The 22,517-nt window shown below is 35.4% G+C and overlaps 2 protein-coding genes across 3 annotated transcripts in view; one reads left to right on the top strand and one right to left on the bottom strand.

Annotated features, from left to right (window-relative positions):
- The window catches only part of LOC145675132 (inactive dipeptidyl peptidase 10), a 528,307-nt gene that overhangs the window by 385,965 nt on the left and 119,825 nt on the right, over window positions 1-22,517 (top strand). For both annotated transcript variants that reach the window (XM_081745500.1, XM_081745506.1), the window contains one exon: window positions 19,998-20,211. In XM_081745500.1, the coding sequence (XP_081601626.1) occupies window positions 19,998-20,211 (214 nt within the window). The remainder of the gene's footprint in view (window positions 1-19,997; window positions 20,212-22,517) is intronic.
- On the bottom strand, window positions 1,200-3,150 carry LOC145675139 (uncharacterized). The gene has a single exon (XM_081745509.1). The coding sequence runs from the start codon at window positions 2,838-2,840 to the stop codon at window positions 1,413-1,415; it is 1,428 nt and encodes a 475-aa protein (XP_081601635.1). The 5' UTR covers window positions 2,841-3,150; the 3' UTR covers window positions 1,200-1,412.

Genomic DNA, 22,517 nt, shown 5'->3' with positions numbered 1-22,517 from the left:
ATAGGAACGCTGTCACTATGTGCAATCTTACCTGAGTCGTGATCACTTTCCATTTAACACTCAATTTCTCACAACGCAGCCACGCAAACTAGCAAACACAGACACAACTGTCAAATCGAAATTCTAACTCACAACTGACATAAAATTGAAGTTGATAACACCACTCAAACGCTCGTGCATGCGCTGAGAGCAAGTCTTTTGAAATGACCATCGTATGTATCTTTTCATGTATCACTCATCTTTGTAGGTCTTCTAAATACATAGTGTCTTATGCAGAGTCGTTTCTGGCGTTGTATTAAGAGCTTGACTAACGCATGATGCTGACTTCCTTATTTAGTAACAAGTAAGTGAAGTTAACAACGATATATAATGGAAAAGGCCAAACTCGACTTTTTCGTAGGGTCGTTCAAACACATCAAGAAAAATCAAGCGAGTCTTATTCTTCCATATATTGATTTGGACAGCCCTGCGGAGGTTGTTTTTTTTTCGTCACAAATCGTTGTTAATATCACCTACTTGTCACAAGATACGGGAGTTAGCATGATGCGTTAGCCAGGCTGTTAATACAACGCTAGAAACGACTCTCCAAAGACCCATAGTTTTGTAACTCGATGAATCGCCATATCAATACAGTAATGGACCCCTTTTGTACGGAACTGCAGAACAGAGATGGACGTCCTCACTCATTTTTGCCCTCAAGAGGACCGCCCTCACCCTCATTTTGGTAGATGAGTGTGAGGGAGTCAATTGAGGGTAAGGGTGGCTGGGGTGAATGTGAGAGAGTCGATGAGGCTGAAGGTGGCTGAAGGTGAGTATGACGGAGTCAATTGAGGGTGAGAGAGGTTAAAGGAGAGGGTGAAGAAGTCGATTGAGGGTAATAGTGGCTGAGGGTGAGTGTGAGTGAGAGTTTGCAAAAATGCATCTCTCTGCTGCAGAACCCCTTATGTAAGAATATTGGTTCATTTAACATGTAAAAAGAAAGATAAAGATGAATGTTTTTCATCTTCATCTTTCTCTCTTTTTACTCCTAAATACTTGAGGATTAATTAAAATATAATTTTGTTAGGTCAGTTACGATATTATTGGAGGCAATGGAGTTTATTTTGAAGTAGTAACGAGTAAATTTTATATGTAAACATGTGAAGGTATTAAACAATCTTAAATTGATAATATATACTATATTATAACAAATATTTTACTTTGAATAGTTTATTTGTATAACTTAAGGATCTGTTTGTATTATTCTGTAACATTTAAACATTTATTTCTCATTATTTTAATCACGATAGTACCTACTTACAATGTACATCTTTCTGATGTGAAGAATTGATTTTAGTAAATGTTATACTATTTTAATTTTTTTTAAAAAAAACTACATATTTCGGACGTTGATTTATAATGGAACATTTTAGTTAGATTTTCTGAATCTTGCTTGCTTGTATTTGTGGATTCTTTTTGCGAATTTCTTCCGCACCAAGTGCTTTGTAATCAAAGGAACAATCATGTTTGTCAGAGTAACGATGCACGGGGCAAAAGGTTCCACCACATCTACAAGTAATTGCAAAAATTCCTAAGTTCTTATCACAAACACCACAAAGAATTTTTGCTTTACGTTTCTTTGCGCCGTTTTCAGAAGTTGTGATGCTTGGTGCTGTGTCTTTAAATGTTAATGAAGCAGATGGCGACAATTCTCTTTTCTCTGGTTTGGCCTGTTCTTTGCATTCCTCTGAATTTTCAGTAAGGTCTACCTGAACCTCAGCATCAACTTCGGAATTCTTAATTATTTCTTTCTGCTTGTTATCCAATTTAGTCAGAGCATCTTTTAAGTCTGCCACTATATAATATGGTTTAGATGGGTCATCATCTTCATTCTCTACAATTACAATCGCAATTTTTTCGCTGTCTCCACCTACTTCATCATCACCACACACATCGACTTCTTCCTCAGAACTCAGTTGTGAATTGACCATATTCATACATTGCTTATAGCAGGCAGAACAGAGAAAACTTTTATCAGGTGTGCCATAAAACCCACATCCATTGCGACACAGATTTGATGGATATGCTTGATCGCCATCTTTCATCTCATCTGTTTCAGGTGTGGACTCTGACAAGTTAGCTGTAATTAATGGACGAGCAGAAGTAGGTGGCGCTTCTCTATCTTCATTGTTATCCAAATTGTATTCTCCGGTACAAACTGACAGAAGGTTTACAATATGTTGCTGAAGTGCTTCGTATGCTATGTCATATAAAGTTGGTACTGCGTAGTTGCAAAAATCGTCTTCATCTGATTCGGTTTCGATTTCCATGTTGACTGCCTCTTCTTGTGTTGTTATTGGTTGTTTTTCACGATCGGAGCGAAGGCAACTTTTATCAGAAGAAGCATAACAATTGCTATCAGCAACACATAATAATGTTTCGTTCTGGTCGGCACGTTCTGCAGGTGGGAGCTTCAGCTTAGTATCATTATTCATTGATAAAACCTCAGGTTGTTGATCTTCTAGTTTAACATTTCCTGTGGATTTTACTTTTTCTGTTTCTGAAATCTCTTTATCGACAAGGCACTTACTTTCACCATTAATTTCTGTTGTCTTGTTAGAGTTTGTACATTCTACATCCTGATTCTTGATAGTAACGTTAGTTAATGTATTATTTGTTGCTCCTTTATGGTTTTTCTTGTGTTGAACAGTGTTTTGGGATCGTTTATGTTTCTGTCGTTTAGACTTATAACATTGTGGGCAAAGACCGTCTTGGCCATTTGCAGCATACAATCCGCAACCAGCACGGCATAAAGGAGGTTCCTCAAGGTTTTTCTTTTCCTCATTAGACTCTTTCTTCATGGTAGTGTCTTATAACGGTCTGCTTTCAATGTTTCAATAATATTTATCCAAAACGTTTCAGCATATGCAACTGCTAGGCAACCACTAGTAACATATTTCTCGAAATAACGCAACATTACAGGCCACAACAGACAAATTAACTTCACTACGAATTTAGCATATTGATTCCATACACTTATGTATACATTTCAATTAAAAATTTGAGTATATAGAAGAAATTGATTTTACCTTTTACACAACTTAATGTGGCTGTTACCGGGCAAAGTTTAAATTTGTTTTATTTAGCGTATAATTCGAACCTTCGTTTGTTGCTTAATTTTTGTTTTACGTTCGTTTATCTTAGAAATGTAGAAAAAGTTGACATTGTTGTTTTCAAATAAAATTTATAAGTTAAATGATTTATATGGTTGTTCATAACACTATACACATTTTACTGTCAAGCTGTTAGAAAAATAACGTTGTTCTGTGGACAAAGGTAGGTAGTATTGTTTTCCGAGTAGTAAAACTTCAATTTCAAGGCCTCCTTGCAAGAATTCTGACCAGTGTTGAATTCAGACTTTTGTACAAGGGGGCAATGAAAATTTAAGGGGGCTATGTTGTTGATTGCAATAGAGCAGTAGGAATCTGTTGCAATAAAACTCGCGACTTATTATTGTCTGAAATGTAATCTTTAAGTTTTACGTACTACGGATATGCCAGCCGGTCTAAAGGAGACGATGATGATGAGAAATTAATAAAATGGTGGAATGAAGAAAGTAAGAGTAAACGAGAGAATCCCGAGAAAACCCATGCACATGGTGTTTGTCCACCACAAAACTCACTTGCCGTGAGCTGTAATCGAACCCAGGACCCCATGCACAATAGATGAACGATCTACCACTGAGCCACCGCGGGCCTCTTGTTATTGTCTGGTCGGTCGCAATAACCAATATATTGCCATTTTACCTAACTAACGTTGTAAAGCGTTTGTGTGAGTCTGTATCTAATTTCTAAGCTTTTATTTAACTTCGATTTTATACGAGAACGCGGTTTGTTAATTAGAACAATTAGGTTGGCCAAAGAAGAAACTAATTTTCTTTAAAAATACAAAAAAAAATCCTTGCTTTTAAGACTTTTATTTCCATAGAGTTAAACAGAACAAAACAAATATTTCAATGCATGTGTGATTATAGATATTCTAGGGGGCGCATATATATTCTAGGCGGTGTTTAGCCCCCTTGAACATACCTGAATTCAACACTGATTCTGACGCTGTACAATTTCCTCATCCTAAAATTTTTCTCTCCCCTTCTTTCCCTTTCATTCTAGTTTAACTTCTCCGGAGCATGCGTCAAGGCTAAGTGAGACGGCGATAATTGTAAGAACGAAAATAGTAGAATGAAGAAAGTAGGAAGTAACGGTAGAACTTTGAGAAACCCCACGCAGAGGGTGTTTGTGTACCACAAAGAACATGGCCCGACCTGGGATCATACCGGGGATTCCATATACCAGAAGTGTGTGCGCTTTTGTTGAGCCACCGCAATCCCGAAATTTTCTCATGAGCGCAATAGTGGATCCCCTTGGTGGCAGTGAATGACAGAAAGAGGACTCAAGTTTTAATATCGCTATGCAGTGATCGTATTTCTCATTTTCCGAACCTTTGAGAATGTACTAATATTCATATGTTTTATTCTACCTTATTAGAATTTAAAAGTAAATTAAAAATATAAATATTTCTATGTACAGTATAAGATTTTTGGCAAGGCACATAATTGAATATAAATCCTTCACACCTTACTCTCATAATCATAACAATATTTTCAAGATTTTAATATGGTCTTTAGTTAAAAATTAATTAACCCTTTAATTGGCTAGCATTGATAGCATTATCATTAAAATATTTAGTGTGATTTTATGGTTGAACCATATCTTCCTGATCATAATTTCGTAATTTTTAAAGTATTTTTGTACTTTGGTTACAAAATACAGGATGTTTATTTAAAAGCAACATTGCCATAAAAATATGTCTTATGTGTAGCTACTGAGCAGCATTGTCCTATTATGGCAAAATATCATAAGAATACTCTCAGTAATCAGCAACAGTTTCGCTGAAATATTTTCCTACAGAGCAAGAAACCACAAATACAAAAATAATAAAAAAGAACTTTCGCGCAACGTAGAAGATAAAGCTTCTACAATACTAAATTTGACTGTCCTCTGTTGACAAAGATTAGAAGTATCTAAAGAAGCGACCCGCAAATCATGTATAAGAATATCGTATGAAAGCAATAATGCCCATTGCTGCAAGATCATATAATTCGTGCGGATAACGCAATACAATATGATGTTGCTTGAGAGCAACAATGCCAATAAAAGGTTAAGCCAGGGATGCAATGCTAGATTTTTTTCTAGTTATACCCTAGAACGCTTTCAAAAATATAGCGTATACCATCACAAATATACTCATCCTGAGTATGCGCTGGACAACAAAATACAATGATGTCCATAACTTAAGGACGAGATTGGTAAAAATAACATAAATATCCTGCAAATCGAAGATGATGAATGGAAACCCGGCAGCATGTTGTCAGAGATCTCTCACAGGTGTACGTGGAACATGGTGTTAAATTGCATACGTCAGCGTGAATATAGAGTCGAATGGGTCACTCCCCAACACAAGCAATTGAATGAAAGGAACTAGACAATGTGTGTTATTATGAGCGCTGTTAAGGGAAATTAGCTGGTATTATTTACAACAACATGGCCCGGAGACAACATTTCGGAGACTTCAGATCTGGTTGATTTGTCAGAAACCAGCTAGAAGGTCGAAGTGTGACGAGTGTGGCCTATGAGTTTGATGTTGCCCACAGGCTTATTTCACGTCTATGAGTAACATCGCGAACCACAGAAAATGCTGTGCAAACAAAAGGTGGTGCTCGACCATGATCAACTAAAGCAGAAGATGACCGCTACATTATAAAACATATTAGTAGATACCAACGTAAAACAGCGGGTACAATTGCAAACATATCCAAGAGGACTGCGAATCACCTAATATCACTCTAATTACCAAGTTTATGAGGAGCATGGGAGCACGTTCGTGGTAATCCACACCCCCTTTAAGGACCATTTCACTCCTGTAATATCAAGGGGGCTATCATGAATAAAAGTGCTTTCACTGTAAATTATTTCTTTTATTTAAAAGTGCCATTTTTGTTCTTCAAATCACGTATTTCTTTCTGTTGTTTCCTGTATCATACTGTAGGACTACTTTCAATATATGATTCAAGTTTCACCAGTCCATGTCACTTGGGAGTGACACAGCATGCGAAATTTACTTTTGCCCTTAAGTTTTGCACACCAGTGTATTAAGGAATATACACTGTATACTTCCCGTATATATCTATCTACATCCCTGGTTTTCGCTTTATGTTTTATATATATATGTTTCTATATTCTTATGTTTTTCTGTACATTCTTCTAGGGTATGTTCTATTGTTACATTCTTGTCTTGGCCTCTTCTATACTTCTTCCTTCTTCTTTATCATCATCACCATATTATTATTATTATTATTATTATTATTATTATTATTATTATTATTATTATTATTATTATTATTATTATTATTATTATTATTATTATTATGTGCGCAGTTTACTACTCATACTAACATGATTTTCCATATTGAGTTTGTGTCAATTAGCGAAATGTTTTCAACGACGTTCCTAAATTTTTTGGCTAATTTTAAAAATACAGATAAATTAGAATTATTAATAATATATATAGTCAACTAATTAGTAATCATAAGTACACGTCAAATTCCAGGTTTGAATTTCCAGTTAAACTAAACAAAAAAAAAAAAAACAATAATCAAATCTTGATCTTTCATCAACAACTGTTGATGGAGATGGATCATAAATCATAACCATAAGTATTGATTAAAAATTCCTAGAATTAAACTCCTTTTTCTTTAACATTTGATTCTGTTAGAAAACAAATGCACAGAGCTGTGAAATTCTCATACAACATTATCTGAATTTAATATACCACAGGTTCAGGCGAGGACCCAGAAATTTTTGGTCAAAAGGGTCTGACGTTTGGAGGGGAACTAATACTATAAAACACATCTATGTAATATTAACCAGTGTTATTCCACATCTGAAAAGACGATACGTAATTGTTAGCACTTCCAGTTATATTCTCAGAAAAAAATAGAACTAGATTAGTTAATAAAAAGAAAGATGAAGTGTAAGATCAATTTTTAATGCTTCATTAATCATTTCGCTGCTAAATAAAGCCAAACAAAGCGCTGCTAAACAATATTAATTAAAAAGTGGAGAGTCAGCGACAAAAGTTCGTTTCGTTTGATGAAATGAGTTTTGTAAATAACTTCAGAATGGAAGAACAATTAGAGTACAATTTTCAGCAAATTAAAAAGAATGTTAAGAATTTGTTTCACTGTTTCTTACACCATTTCTGAAGGTTTTACGTTACGACACTAAGACAAGGAGCTTTAATGCAGAACATGGGGATATAAACTTACAGTTACTGTATTAGTTCTTGACCTGAACTAAGCTTCGTTGTCTTGTGCCAGTACTTTGCTTTTAGTTTAATTGTTAATGTCCTTGCAACAACATATTTACGTATCTTGTTTATTGATGACTCTCTGCCCCTTCTAAGATCATAATTTTCGTGTCAAAAGTTTAAATAAATTACCACGATCTGTTATTATTAAAAAGCTTAAATACAATAGAAAATTATTTTTAAGTATTCTTCCATTTTTGGCTCATTGCCTTTTAGATACTCGTAAAAAGATACACATAAAAAGGTTTTATTTTCTGTAGAAGAAAATTTGAATGGTAAATTACTGCATACATATAGTACTTAAAATTTTATATTCAAATCGCATCTGCAGTCATTATTCATTACTGCAGCCATTGTATATTACTTTGACGCAGATTGTATCTACAGAATCAAGACTCAGAAAAAAAAAGTTCCAGAAAAAAGGGAAAGAGGTGTGAGATGTATAAACATGTCAACATATTTTGTATTTCCATTTTATTTGGTATAAACTTGAAAAGTTTGGGGACTGACCATCAGTACTAAATCCTTGGCACTGTTTTGAGAGAAAATAGTCACTGTCAGGAAAGAATGGATACCCACCATCCAATAGAAGTGATGATAAAGGTAGATTATTTTTTTTAAAGATTTATTTATTTATTTATTTATTTATTTTAGCAAAGTTTAGTCTCTTCAATTGTCAAAAATAAAATTGGATAAAGAAAACCTTTCAATCCATTAACTAATTCACAATTATTTTAAAAATTTTTAAAGCAAAATGAGGACACGGTGGCTCAGTGGTACATCGCTCACCTCTGGTGCGAACGGTCCCAAGGTTGATCCTACCCATGCAAGTTTGTATTAGACAACATCATATCCGTGGTCTTTCTCAGGCCTCTCTCATTTTCCCAAATTTTTGACATTTCCTTACTTTGACCTTCTTTAGCCTACGCAGACACACAAACGCTCTCTCTCTCACTCTCACACACACACACACATACACACACACACACACACACAAAACAAGCCCAAAGGAAATGTTAACACGCACTAAAGTGGCACGTAAAACTTCTTAGAAATTCCATTTAATTTCGTCTACATTTAAAGCAAAACATTTTGTTAGTGTTCCAAATGTTGTACTTTAATAAAAAAGAAGCTTAGTTTCTCATCATCTTCATAAAGCTCTACACCATACTAAGATTCGCAAAATATACTTTGGATTCATGTCTAATGTGTGTTATAAACAATTAAAAAAAAACTTCTTTTCAATATATGTTACAAAGTACCGGGTACTTTTGTGAATCATAATATTGTAAATATTACATTTCGTTGAAATCATCGTAGTGTTGTCAAAATAGGAATTCTTAAAGCTCTAGTTGCCACTAATGGATAATCAAAAGCCCTGCTTTGCTTGTTCTCATTTTATGCTTCTTATTTGGTGGAAAAGCGTCATTAGCTGTTTTCTCAGGGAGTGTAAGAGACAATGGAAACGCGTTAAACAGAGAAAGATGCTACTGAAACAGTGTTTGCATATGAAACTGAGAAGTGTTTCCAAATGCAAGTAATCTAAGAAAATTTAAACAAACAATATTGCTCGTCAAGAAACATTGATTAAATTGAAAACATAAATTCACACTATGATTTATTAAAATCTTTGTTTTTTAAAAGCAGTATATTTAGGAGTCCTGTAATAGAATAAGGTTTCTACTTAGACGTAAGTCAGTACCTAAATAGGTTTACTCGTTTAACGAATAATGTCAGCAATTAAATGGGTTGAATTTGTTAATGATATACTTTCTTTTATTACTGTTGAGGATCGGTGGTGTGATATTATTATTTTAAATGTGGATCCCCCAACCGAAGATAAGAATGACAATATAAAACACAGTTTTTAACAAGTATCACGGGTATTTGACCAACTCCAGCGATACCATATGAAAACTCTATTAGGGGATCTCAATACGAAAGTAGATCGAGAGGATATTTTCGAACCAATTATTGGGAATGAAAGTCTGCATAACGAAAGGAATGACAACGGAGTTAAAATCGTGAACTTTGCAACATCCAAAAACCTTATCGTGAAGAATACAAAATTCTCACATCGCGACGTTCTTAAATATACTTGGACCTCACCAAATGGAAAACCACATAAGAAAATTGATCACATTCTAGTAAATAAAAGAAGACAGTCTATCATAATGATAGTTGGTCGTTCAGAGTATCTAACTCTGACACTGATCACTACCTAATAGCAACAATAATAAAAGAGAGAGAGAGATATATATATAGAGATTGTCATTGACTAAAGGAAATATTCACCATCTGAAAACAGAGAGGTCTAATTTAAAGAAATTAGAGGAGAGTCAGATGAAAGGGGAATATCAGAATGAAGTGTCGAATATATTCTCAGTTTTTAGAGTGCAATAGTATTGAAGCTACTTTGGTTGAAATTAGAGATGGCATTAAAATTTCAGCTAAAGAAAAATTGGGATTCGCAAAAATACATAGGAACAAACTATGGTTCGACCAGGAATGCACTAAACTAGCAGAGGAAAGAAAACAGATAAAACTTCAATGGCTACAAAATCCGAAAGATATAACTACACAAAATTTCGTTGACAATAGGCAGAAAACTCCCAAATCTTTTAGTACAAAAGCATGCGGATTTTTGAAAGCTAAAATTAACGAATTTGAAGATAATAATAAAAACTAAAGCGTTCTGAACATTTATAAGGTCATCACCGAATTTTAGAAAGGCTATCAACCTTGTGCTTATATAATAAAGAAAGCTGACGGAACAATTCTCATGATACAAATAGCATCTTAAATAGATTGATTTTTTTATGATTTACTTAACACGCAGCCAAAAACTAATGTTCGTGGAGAAAGTGAAATGCATACAGCAGAACTATATATTCCAGAGCCTAAACGAATAGAAGTAGAAATCGCTATAAAGAAATTAAATGAACACAAATCTCCGGGTGTAGAGGAAATTCTGACTGAGTTAACTTTAGCTGTAGTAGAAAAATTGCGGACCAAGAAACACATACTCATTTTCCTTATCTGGAAAATAAGGAGGAATTACCATAAGAGTAGAAAGAATCAATCATTGTTTGAATTCACAAGAAGGGTGATAAAACTGACTGTAATAAGTGTCCAGGCATTTCTCTTCTTTTAAATCCTATAAAATACCCTCAAACATTCTATTGGCAAGATTGACTCCATACCCAGATGAAATTACTCGAGATTATCATTGTAGATGAAATTATTGGAGATTATCATATCGATCATATATTTACCATTCGAAAAGAAATGGAAACACAATACCACGGTACAAAATAAAGTGTGAGTAGTGAAGTAAATGAATTCCAAAATAAAGTCTGAGTAGTAAAATTCTTAACGCACTAGCTTTCACGTCAAAATGGCTTGAAACAAGAAGATGCGTTAATGTTCATTATTATTCAATTTGTTCTGGAGTACGCTATAAGGAAATTCAAAGATGGCAACCAGGGCCAAGAGCTGGATGGTATTCACCAGGTTAGGGCGTATGCTGGTGATGTAAATATAATAAGGAATGATAGGAGAACAACAGAAAGAAATGCAGAGACCTTATTAAACGCCTGCAGGGACATGGGTTTCGAGGCAAATGCAGGTACATGGAAGATCACCGGAATTGTAATATTGCAAAGTATGAATATGTTAAAATATCAAATAATACTTTCCACAAAGTAAATACTTTAAAATATCTACACGGGTATCTGCTCGTGTTGCCTTTTGGTCCGGAGTAAAATCATGTAGGATCCATCGACCCAATTTGTAGTGCTTCCCAATTTGATGGAGGTATTGCCGAATGGTTTCTCCACTCACACTGAATTGTAGTCCCAGTTCATAACTTGTATGGCCACTGTTTGCCGCAATTGCTGCCTGAATATCTTCATTTTGTACATGTGTTGGTCATCCGGCACGTGGTGCGTCTTCGAGTGTTTCGTCACCGTCCTTAAACTTGTTAAACCACCACTGTACTGTCCGTATAGTCACGACACCCTCACAAAAGCCCTGGAATATCTTCCGCCCCACTGCAGGGACGTTTGGCCCCAGTTTGAACTCATACAGCATACACACCGTTATGACGCTCTGTTGAGGTCCCATGTTCACTCTGTCCTTACGCAAGTTCACAGTGTAGTTGAACTGTCACAACCATGTAGGGTGTGGGATATACCCACACAAACAACTGACCTTGGCCGTATCTCCATTTGCATTGAACTCACGGTGTGAGAGTCAAGTGAACACAGACCTCCACAAAAAGAGTGAAAACGTTCTTGGTTACCTTTATATAGGCTATATGTATATAGACAAGAAAATTCTAGTCTGACACAACAAATATGGGTTGGAGGGAATATTCTTCTGGTTATATTGTAGAAGCGACAGTGATTCCAACATTACCCATTCTTATTTTTACAGCGGTTTAATATTCCCTTGACTTCTTATTGTGACTATTTCTTCATTTTGACAGATAGAAATATGATTGTCCTGTAAAGTCACTGAGTTTTCTGCTCATCTGTAATTTTAATTTTATTATTCACGACGCTAGATCAGATTGATATCAGTATAATGAAGTATCCAGACACAAGATATGAATACTCATCTATGACACACTGTTCTACGATTGAAATTCATAAACATTCTACTCTCGGACCTATATAATTAAAGTATAGCATAACATGAAAACATAAGAACAACAGTAAACAAAGTGTGTACTGAGAAGACTAGAGAACCGTTACTGACATACAAGATCATAGGGAAATATTCTGTTATGTCTTATTGATATATGATTATTGGTAATTTCTTACATATTTTGTGAGTTTGAAAAAGAAATGAATGGAAATTAAGTATTTCGTTTTACAAACCGCATGTTTAGTTTCGTTGACTAAGAAAGATAAATAATAATTACAATTGAATAATTTATCTAATCACTGGAATGAGTGAAATAGGAAGTAGCTAGAGAATCTCGCCGAAACGTATGTACATATTGTCCATCTTAAATTCACATGGTATGAGGTTGAACTTATGAACCTTTAGTACTAGAGTAAGTGGTCGCTCTACTACTTTTTAAAAAACTGAATGTCTTAACTAACTTCAAGGTCTTGTTTAGCTCTTAGTTGGTTGTACCTGATTCAATTCTCTCTTACATTAACCAATTTGACAGGAACACAGACCAAATTCGTCAAAAATAATTTAAAAACACCTGTGCTGTAATCCAACCCATAACAAATACTATAAATCATTATTGACCAAAATCCTCAGAGCATGACCACCGATTAACCACTGAGCTACTTTCTTCGCTCACATATTTATATTTCATGAATTGTTTGTTTGATGCAATGAGCTTCTTCGCAAACTTCCGTTTAGTTCAAATGTAACAAGTGATGGGGAATTGGTATTTAGTACGCACGGTTCTCCGAAGGGCTGTAATTTCATTAAAATTCAAGTTCCCAATAGTATATTTTTTGTACCAATTTGCTTAGAACTAAACATTCACAGTTATTAGCATGTCAGAACATTGCCCATTCAAAGCTGATTTCTCGCCGGAAATTTGGAAATTGAGTGCTGGGCTGAAGAATTCGTCGGTTCATGCCAAAAGTCAGTTCGGCTGTCCCAGCCACTTCAGCGAAGAACATTCTTGAGTTTTCAAGCACGTTTTTCAGAAATGCGCCTATAAATTTCTAATTCTCAATTAATGGAGTCTATCATAACACTTCTGACTCAGGAATAAAAGGAATTTCACACCGTACTAAATTCTTGCGAATTCTCATAGTAACAAATGCACATGTGGAGGAAGATAAATGAAGTCAACCCACACGACTTCTGAACTATCACTCAGTATCACCATATAATTACCGGTATACATTTCAACCACACTCTGCAGAAAAGTCACAATCAACAGAATATGCAAAACACATATAGAACATTCTTTTGTAGATTGTAAATGGATCTACAAACTGCAAACAGAACACATCTGCGGCCACTATAACAATGTTAAAGTTGCATCCAAAGCTCTGATACTTTGCAGAAAGGTCACATCAACTCTTAGACATCTGAGAAAATTTTTGTTTCTGTATGTGATAACACTGCTTATATTTACGTACGTCTTTTGCCTTTTGTTCACAAACTGTCAGAATCGGAGGAAGAAATCCGTGGTGAAACAGAAGCAAATCCTGCGAAATACAGGCATGATGTCATTAATAAGGCGGCAATTACAGTAGCTGCATATGTTAATTGAGTTGTCAATTTCCAAATGGCATCTCGTCCAAGAAGATTCAATTTTAAGATATTGGCACCATTGGATTAATGGTATTGATATCTTTCATATGATATATGGTTTATAGTTCCAAAAATCCTATAAGCGGTGGAAATTATGTTCAAATGTGGGAAATGTTGTTATACAGTTACATAAACGTTTTCTTGTTATTTAGATACCTGTAGTATGTAAATAAAAACAATTTTAAAGCGACTGTCATCCACAAGTCACTGCTAAATTTAGATAAGTTAAAAGTGCATTCTTTTCTCATAACACAATAGATTTTAAGGTCAGAATCTTACGACATAACCGGGTAAAAACAGGTGATATGAGACGATTGCTTCAACTACATTTTGGAATGGATTAGCAGGATATTCCTTCATTGAAATTCTACATTGATATTAAATGTGATGATACCCTTAGAGAGGAAAAAGGAGCAGAAAATGATTATGCCGGAGAATGGAGAAGAATGAAGAATGGAGAAATTTTGATACAGCATACGTACACAGAGACGATTGTTCACACACACATACTCATCTTTAGAAACTGTCGTTTACCATGCAATCACACTTTGATCACGCGGTATTTTTTAAAGTTTAGTTTTAAGAGGAGTTTTCATTTCCTTTTAATAATATTATCACCTACTTCAAAGAACGTTTCAAACCAGTCATTGTTTAATCATAAGTCGTTCTATTTCAGACATTACAACAATAATTTCTTTTATAGCTATCGCTTTTATTTTATAGCCATTATAGTAAACAAATAATTATATTGCATCTTAAATCACTTTTGTCTCCGAAATTCCTTATGTTTATGACAATGAAATATGTTCCAAAAGGTATTTCGTCCTTCAAACAGTTCCAAAACAACTCTTGTCCAAATTACTTTTTAATATTTCCTTCAAACTATTGCATAGAATTTGTTCAAATGCTTAGCACACATTTATTTGCCCCTGGTCAATATTTCTGCAGAAAAAATGTACATATTAGTGAAAACTTGATGCTCCAGAACGTTTTTTTTTCTAGTTAAGTGAACATGGCGCAATTTGTGCCTGATAAAGTGTTTTTGCGGGGTGTCCTGCTGCATTACTTTAACATGCAGAAAAGTGCGACTGAAAGTCATCGTATTTTGGTGGAAGTGTATGGTGACCATGCTCTAGCTGAGCGAACGTGTCAGAAGTGGTTTGCGCGGTTTAGAAGTGGTGATTTCGGCTTGGCAGACCAAGAGCGAGCTGGACAGCCAAAAAAATTTCAAGACGAAGAATGGACAGCATTGCTCGAGCAGGATTCGTGTCAAACGCAGGAACAACTTGCAGCAGCATTAGGCGTTGATCAAACAACAGTCTCCAAATGCTTGAAAGCCATGGGAATGATTCAAAAGATGTCACATTGGGTTCCACATGAATTGAAAGACAGAGACGTTGAAAGACGAAAAACCATTTGCGAATTGCTGCTTCAACGACAGAGCAGAAAGGGGTTTCTGCATCGAATTATTACGGGTGATGAGAAGTGGATCCATTACGAGAACCCTAACGAAAAAAGCCTGGGTGAAACCAGGTGAACCAGGTCCATCACAACCAAAACGAGATATTCACTGTGCAAAGGTTATGCTGTGCATATGGTGGGATATGAAAGGTGTGGTGTACTATGAGCTGCTGCAACCGGGTGAAACTATGAATGGAGAACGTTATCGACGACAATTAATGCGTTTGAAGCAAGCTCTGGCCAGAACACGACCAGAATGGGAGAACAGACATGATAAACTTATTGTTCAACATGATAACGCTCGCCCACATGTCGCAAAACCGGTCAAAACCTATTTAGAAAATGTCGGATGGGAAGTTTTACCCCACCCGCCGTATTCACCAGACGTTGCTCCTTCGGACTACTACTTGTTCGATTGCATGAACAACGATTTGATTGGACAGCGGTTTACTTCTTCAGAAGATATCGAAACATGGGTCTCTGACTGGATCGCTTCCAAGGATGAGGACTTCTTTCGCCACGGAATCCGTACATTGCCTGACAGATGGGCGAAAGTGGCGGCTAGCGATGGACAATATTTTTCTTAAGGTATTTATGTATTTTGTGTTTGTACTACAGCTTCAATGTGTGCGTACCAACCGCACGAATTAATTCCTAGACCAAATACAATGTACATTCTTCTTGCGTGTAATTCAAAAATGAGGTGTGTTGAGATCGTTTGATCGGTAAGTGTCTGTTCTAAAACCCAATGATATGATATTTCATTTGAAAGGACTTCATAATATACTTTAGAACAAAAAATAGCCACCCGGTATCATTCATATTTGTTGTCTATTACCCGCAAGAGAAACAAAAGTACGAAGAAATCAGTAAATAGCCAATTTCAAAGTTGTTGACAACTCTGTACATAGCCCTACCAGAACTAAAAGCTGTCCACTTAAAGCTTCGATTACTCTAAATAATATAGAAGTTTGCTCGTATTTTTAGCAGAAATCTGACGAAATCGGCGATTTAAAAAAATAAAAGCATTTTCTTCCCTTCTCTTGCCCCGCATGAAATCTTGAAAAGGCGAGTTATGTTTAAAAAGAAAGCTCATTCTCGGAGGACCATGTGTGTTAAGTTTCATTAAGATATATTCATAAATAAGGGAGTCATGAGCCTGTAAAGGACCCCAGGTTAGACGATTAGTATAAGCAACAAAAATAATTTGTTAAAATAATGTATCTGGTGACAAAAAAGCAGTATTCTTGTATACTATATTTTAAAATAGATTATTTTTTCTTAGGTGATATTTAGTACTAATAGTAGAAACAATTTACCATATTTAATTTCAGTTTGTGAATCTGGAAGCGATTCGAAACTGTTTTCTGTATCCAGTGAAAATTTTATTTTTGATGGTTACGAGTATTGATATTTTTGCAAAGTGAAGTACAATATTTGTTCTTATGAATCAAAAATTTTTACTACAAGTAATAGTGAAAACTTGTTGTAGCCCATACGAAATACTACTATTCTTGTTAATAAAATTTAAATCAAAACTTCCTTCATCATCTTGCATCAAGTTCCAGTCGTCGCAACTTCTAATACGCACGTATTTTGTTCGGTTCAGAGGACCAAGAGGAACTTACACTGTAAATTTAATGAAATTTTCACAGCTCTTCTTTTAACGCATAGAAAATATCATGAGGAGACGGAAATGAAATATGCATTAATTGAACTTGATATAGTTTTATTAAATTAATACTGTTAGACAATAATAACACAGGCCTACAGAAAAAAAAATTTTCTTGGTGCCTAAAATTTTAGAGCTGATTTTAACTATGTGTGGGGCGCTGAATCCAATAATGTAAGCAGTTTTTTTCTATCAGCTCTACTTTGGTAGATACAGGCTACTGTACCAGTAGTGTTATTTACGTTACAATGTATGTGGAAGAAATATTACAATCCAAAATAAATATGTAAATTATAAATGATGTAACCACTATTTCTGCATGCTTCTTGCAATAGTATACAAAATAAGCAAAAGAAATACAAATATTCTCGTAATAACAAGTTTGAATATGATCTTATAAACTCTGCAACTCAAATAAATCCTACGGTGCTCTATAGAGATTTCTATTTGGAAGAACGGCGCTCTTTTCTCATTAGTGCTGCTATCTGTCGGTACTAAACGGAAACTAGTCATATAGTAGTTCCAGGAACGTCCACTAGATTGCATTGGTATTCTACTTGGCTAGTGGATCGTAGTTGTTGTCTTGCAGGTGGAGTGACATGTTGGAACATGTGAGTTTTGTTCTGAAATCATAACTTGTATCGCGTATACTAAGGCTTTATATTTAACATCCGTGTTAGTGGCCTGAACATAAAATGAGTTCAAGTCGAAGAAGTTGTGTTAACCATCCTGATGTGTTTTGCTACATATGTGGTGAGTACACATTTAAAGACAATAGAAAACATATCAGTGACTTTGTAAAAAAAGCATATCATGCATATTTTGGTGTACGCCTAGGGGACCAAGATAAAACGTGGGCTCCACATATTGTGTGTAAAATGTGTACTGAACACTTGCGACAGTGGACAACTGGAAAAAGAAAAAGTCTTAAGTTTGGTGTTCCAATGGTTTGGAGGGAACCCACAAACCATGTTGATGACTGTTATTTCTGCCTGGTAAATGTTACGGGTATGAATAGAAATAACCGGAACAAGTGGACATATCCTGATCTGCCTTCAGCAAGACGTCCAGTTGTTCATTCCGATGAAATACCAATCCCAACGTTTCACCACTTGCCAGAGCTTTGTGACACTGAAAACGAACGTAGTGAACATTCTTGTGACATGGATGATGGAAGTGACAGTGATTATGAGGGAATGTCAACAATTCCTCAACAGTTTAATCAAGATGAGCTAAATGATCTAGTTAGGGACCTTAATCTTTCAAAAGAATCGTCTGAATTACTTGCTTCCAGATTGAAGGAGAAAAACGTACTAGAACAAGGAACTAAAATCACATTCTACCGAACAAGGGAAAAGGAGTTTTTACCATTTTTCACTGAAGACACAAATCTCGTATTCTGTCACGATGTTAGAGGTCTCCTAGAACACATGGGTCTTCCAGAATACAATCCAGATGATTGGCGCCTGTTTATTGATAGCTCCAAGCGAAGTTTAAAATGCGTCCTTCTACACAATGGCAATAAATATGGCTCAATTCCAATCGCTCATTCAACACGACTGAAAGAAGAATATGAAGCAAGTTGGTTATGGAAAAAATTAAATATCAGGACCATCAGTGGGTGATTTGTGTGGATTTAAAGATGGTGAACTTTCTTCTTGGACAGCAAAGTGGCTACACAAAATATCCTTGTTTTCTATGTCTGTGGGATAGCAGAGACAAAGCAAGCAAACCATTGGTCAAAAAAAGAGTGGCCGCAGAGAGACGACATGGTTGTTGGTAAGAAAAATATTATTAACATGCCTATTGTTGAGTGTGACAAAATCATTTTGCCACCTCTACATCTCAAGCTCGGTTTGATGAAGCAGTTTGTAAAGGCGCTAAATAAGGACGGGCCGTGCTTTGCTTACATGGGAAACAAGCTACCTCAGATCAGCACAGAAAAATTAAAAGCTGGAATATTTGATGGTCCCCAAATAAGACAACTCATGAAAGATCCGGCTTTCGTGGAGTCCATGAATGAGACTGAACGTAGAGCTTGGACCTCATTTGTAGAAGTTATCAAGAATTTCCTTGGCAATAATAAAGCTGATAACTATGTTGAGCTAGTGAACCAGATGCTTAATGCATTCCAAAAACTTGGATGTAATATGAGTATCAAAATTCATTACCTGCACAGCCATTTGGACCGTTTCCCAGACAACGTAGGCAGTCTGAGTGAAGAACAAGGTGAAAGATTTCACCAAGATATTAAAACAATGGAGGACCGCTACCAAGGAAGATGGGATGCCCATATGATGGCAGATTACTGCTGGAACCTAAAAAGAGACTGTGCAAAGAAACATTCAAGGATGTCACGAAAACGAAGCTTCCGAAGTGTTGAATAGATCGTTTTGAACAAATTATTTGATTTTTTATTCATAAAAACTATTATAAAATGTAGTTACAGAGTTATTATGTCCTTGATGTTTGTGTTTATATGGTTTTCATTATTTTCAAAGTGTTCCAAATAACAGATTTAAATGTCATAGTTTTCTTTTCACTTACAGTAAAACAGCACCTATGCAATTTTCAACGTTGTAGCAGGTCAGTCTTGCAATTCCTATATCTCAAAAACTAAAGCTGTTAGGGGAAAACTAACGCCATATTTGGATTCAGCGTCCCAATTCTACTTCAAATCAGCTAAGAAACACCCGGCACCAAAACCACTGTAAGCCAGTGTAATAATAACATAATCGTAAATGCCGTGTAACCGTTCGACGACATAAAGACAGTAAATGCCGTGTAACCGTTCGACGACATAAAGACAGTGTGTATCTAACTTCTCCATATCAACTAGCACCAGATGCCATATTTGTTTTTTGATTTACGGACCACGAATTCATTGAATCTCTACAAAATCTTTCTCAAATCCGTAGAACATTCTTGCATTGCGTTTCTCTTGAAAGAATTAGATGGAGTAACGAAACTTTTAGAGTTCTGTTTACGCAAAAAATGATCAATTAAGAACTTTGCTTTTACTATAATGTGAAGTGCTGGAAAATCACAAATTCATTTACCTACACATGTGTAGATTTTGATACATTTTAAAAATACAATTCATTATGAACAGATATGTAATCTGATGACATGAATCTAAAGTACTTTTATTCTTGCGTTGCAGGAGTTGGTAGATGAGCCGGGCGAAAAGAGGAACTGGCGGGGGATCTTGTTCTCCTTGCTGGTGATAAGCATTGTGATAACTGGGGTGATGGTCGCTATTTACATCCTCGGATATGTGGACGAACTTCTTTACTGGAGTGGACGCCGGATGAAATTGGACGAAATTCTCCAGGGAGATCTCCAGCCACAAAGGTTGACTGGAACATGGCTCTCAGGTGAGTATTCTCTTTATTTTCTTCAGCAGTTAGTAAGAGAGTTAAAGCAGCAGGATATTCGCCTCTTTATCGCGCTGAGTGAATCGCCGGAAACTACTGTGTAGCTGGCTCCTGAAAAGGACGCTAAACTTAAATATATATAGAAAATAGTCAAAAGCCGCAATAGTAGTCTACCATCAGTAAAACTCAATAGTCTATACAAACATTTTATGAGATTTTCCTTAGCAACTTATTCGAAGATCCACATAAGATGCTTTAAGAGATCCTTCCTGGATATTGTTTCATGATGTTATACATATTTTCTGTTGGCGTATAGCCTAAAATGCATCCTCAGATAGACTATTTTTTTTAAATAATTAGTTTCACGTTATTTTCCTTTTATATGCTTGGTGACTTGAGTACAGACCTCAGCAAAAATTGGTAGCTACCTATACACTTTTAGTTAATAAGTTTTGAAATACAAGTCATTCCTCGGTTTTACGAACTTCGGAAACAATGGATAAAACGTATTCAGACTGAAAGTCCTGATTTTAAACTAAAAATGTTGAATTTACTGTGCAATGGTGTATATTTGCAGTGTTGTACAATGTCAGACTTGATAATATACTTGATTAAAGGCATATATTTAGTATATGCTCTACATGTATAAGTAGCTTAAGCCGACCTCAAATTGAACGAGATTTCTCCCTTACTATTTTGAGCTATTTATAATGTTGAGACGAGACTTAGTACAGTCTCGATTGAAAAATATGGGCCTCAATTTTGATCTCGTATCATGTCGAAAATCGTTGTGACGGTCTCAGGTCGATAGTTTCGAAATAAATTGTATGAAATTAAAAATATATAAGTAATATCGTATTACAGCATAACATTTTTACTATTTATTATTTTTAGTTCATTCTTGACTATAGAACTATTGTGGGCCGAATACTCTTTCGTACCTAAGTTGCTAACGGTCGCATTTTTTGTATATATGTACTTGTAAGTTCAATACCATTGGTGTATAATGAATCAGATCCCACTTTAAGCAATAGATTTTGTATAATTTATCCTCTGGATCGAAAAGGGATATTAAGCCAATAATCAACTCCAGTGCTTTAAATTAGTTTATTATCTACTGGATAACGCACACGCCTTTGGTGCTCTGGATCCCAGATTCAAGTACCGGTAAGATAGTATTGAGAAATTTGAACGTATTACGGTGGTTCAGATTCCATCTTAAATTATAAAGCCACGTCTCTTATACCCTCGGTGCTGAAATGGACCAATTCAACAAACCAACCATTTTACATTACATACTTCTAAACAATTATCTGGTTGAATCTGATGCTTTCCCTTTTTCCATGATGCTATCCCCTTTTGTTTTGGAATTCTCGCTCCTACTGTCATTTTATTCTCACGTTCCAGAACAAAGTTGATATGTACTATTACTTAGACGAGCAGTTGCACTAAAACAACAAGAAATTTTGAGATATACATGTTTTCCAGGAGAATTCCCACTTGTGCAGAAAAATAATGTTGCGAAACCGAAACTTCATATGTTCTCTTTAAAAATTAAATTCTGAAACATTTTGGGAACATCGTCTTTCAGTCATTTAAATGGTTTGAAAAAGAATGAAATGCCTTGAATCGTAACTAAATACTGTGTGTTGTTTAAAATATTTTCGATAGACCTAGGTACCAAGGGATCAATGGTGGCTCTCTTTCTCCCGTGTATATGCGTATGACTGATACCATTCTACTGCAATAGTTCCAGTATCTAACATAACAACAGTCTGTCTTGGTCTGGGTCTCGTCTCGTCTCGTCTCGGCTAAGTCTCCATATGTTGAGTTTCGGTTTCGTCTCGATTTATAAACTTCGCTCTTGATCTCGGTCTCACTACCTTCTCTTGTTTGAGTGCTTAAGTTACAGAAAATAACAAAAGCAACAAAGTCGTCAAACTTCGTATAGATAACATAATTTTTGATTGCGTCTTCACGTGAAGTATGCAAGAAAATGTCGATGACTTTGTCATAATTCTTTTCTGGTACGTAAAACCACGTGTAGTATGGTACGGTGTCCGAAAAATGTATTATCTTTCTTGTTGGAAATGGGACATGTGACGCATTTGGAAATCTTGTGAATATTCATTGATTGCTAAAAGTGTACGTAATTACTTCAATTGATCTAGAAAAATTGCAATTTTTCTTTTATTTTCCTACTTTTCCAATCGGTTTCGGGAGTCGACAAATTAATTAACATTTTGATAGAAACTGACATGCAATTTTCTTTTCTTTCTAGTTTTAAGTTTTTTTTTAATCGGTGT

The sequence above is a fragment of the Thermobia domestica genome, chromosome 2 (assembly GCF_964235325.1).
Source record: "Thermobia domestica chromosome 2, izTheDome1.hap1.1, whole genome shotgun sequence".
Taxonomy (NCBI): domain Eukaryota; kingdom Metazoa; phylum Arthropoda; class Insecta; order Zygentoma; family Lepismatidae; genus Thermobia; species Thermobia domestica.
Note: the sequence above shows the minus strand (reverse complement) of the source record. Positions and strands in the feature narration are given on the sequence as shown.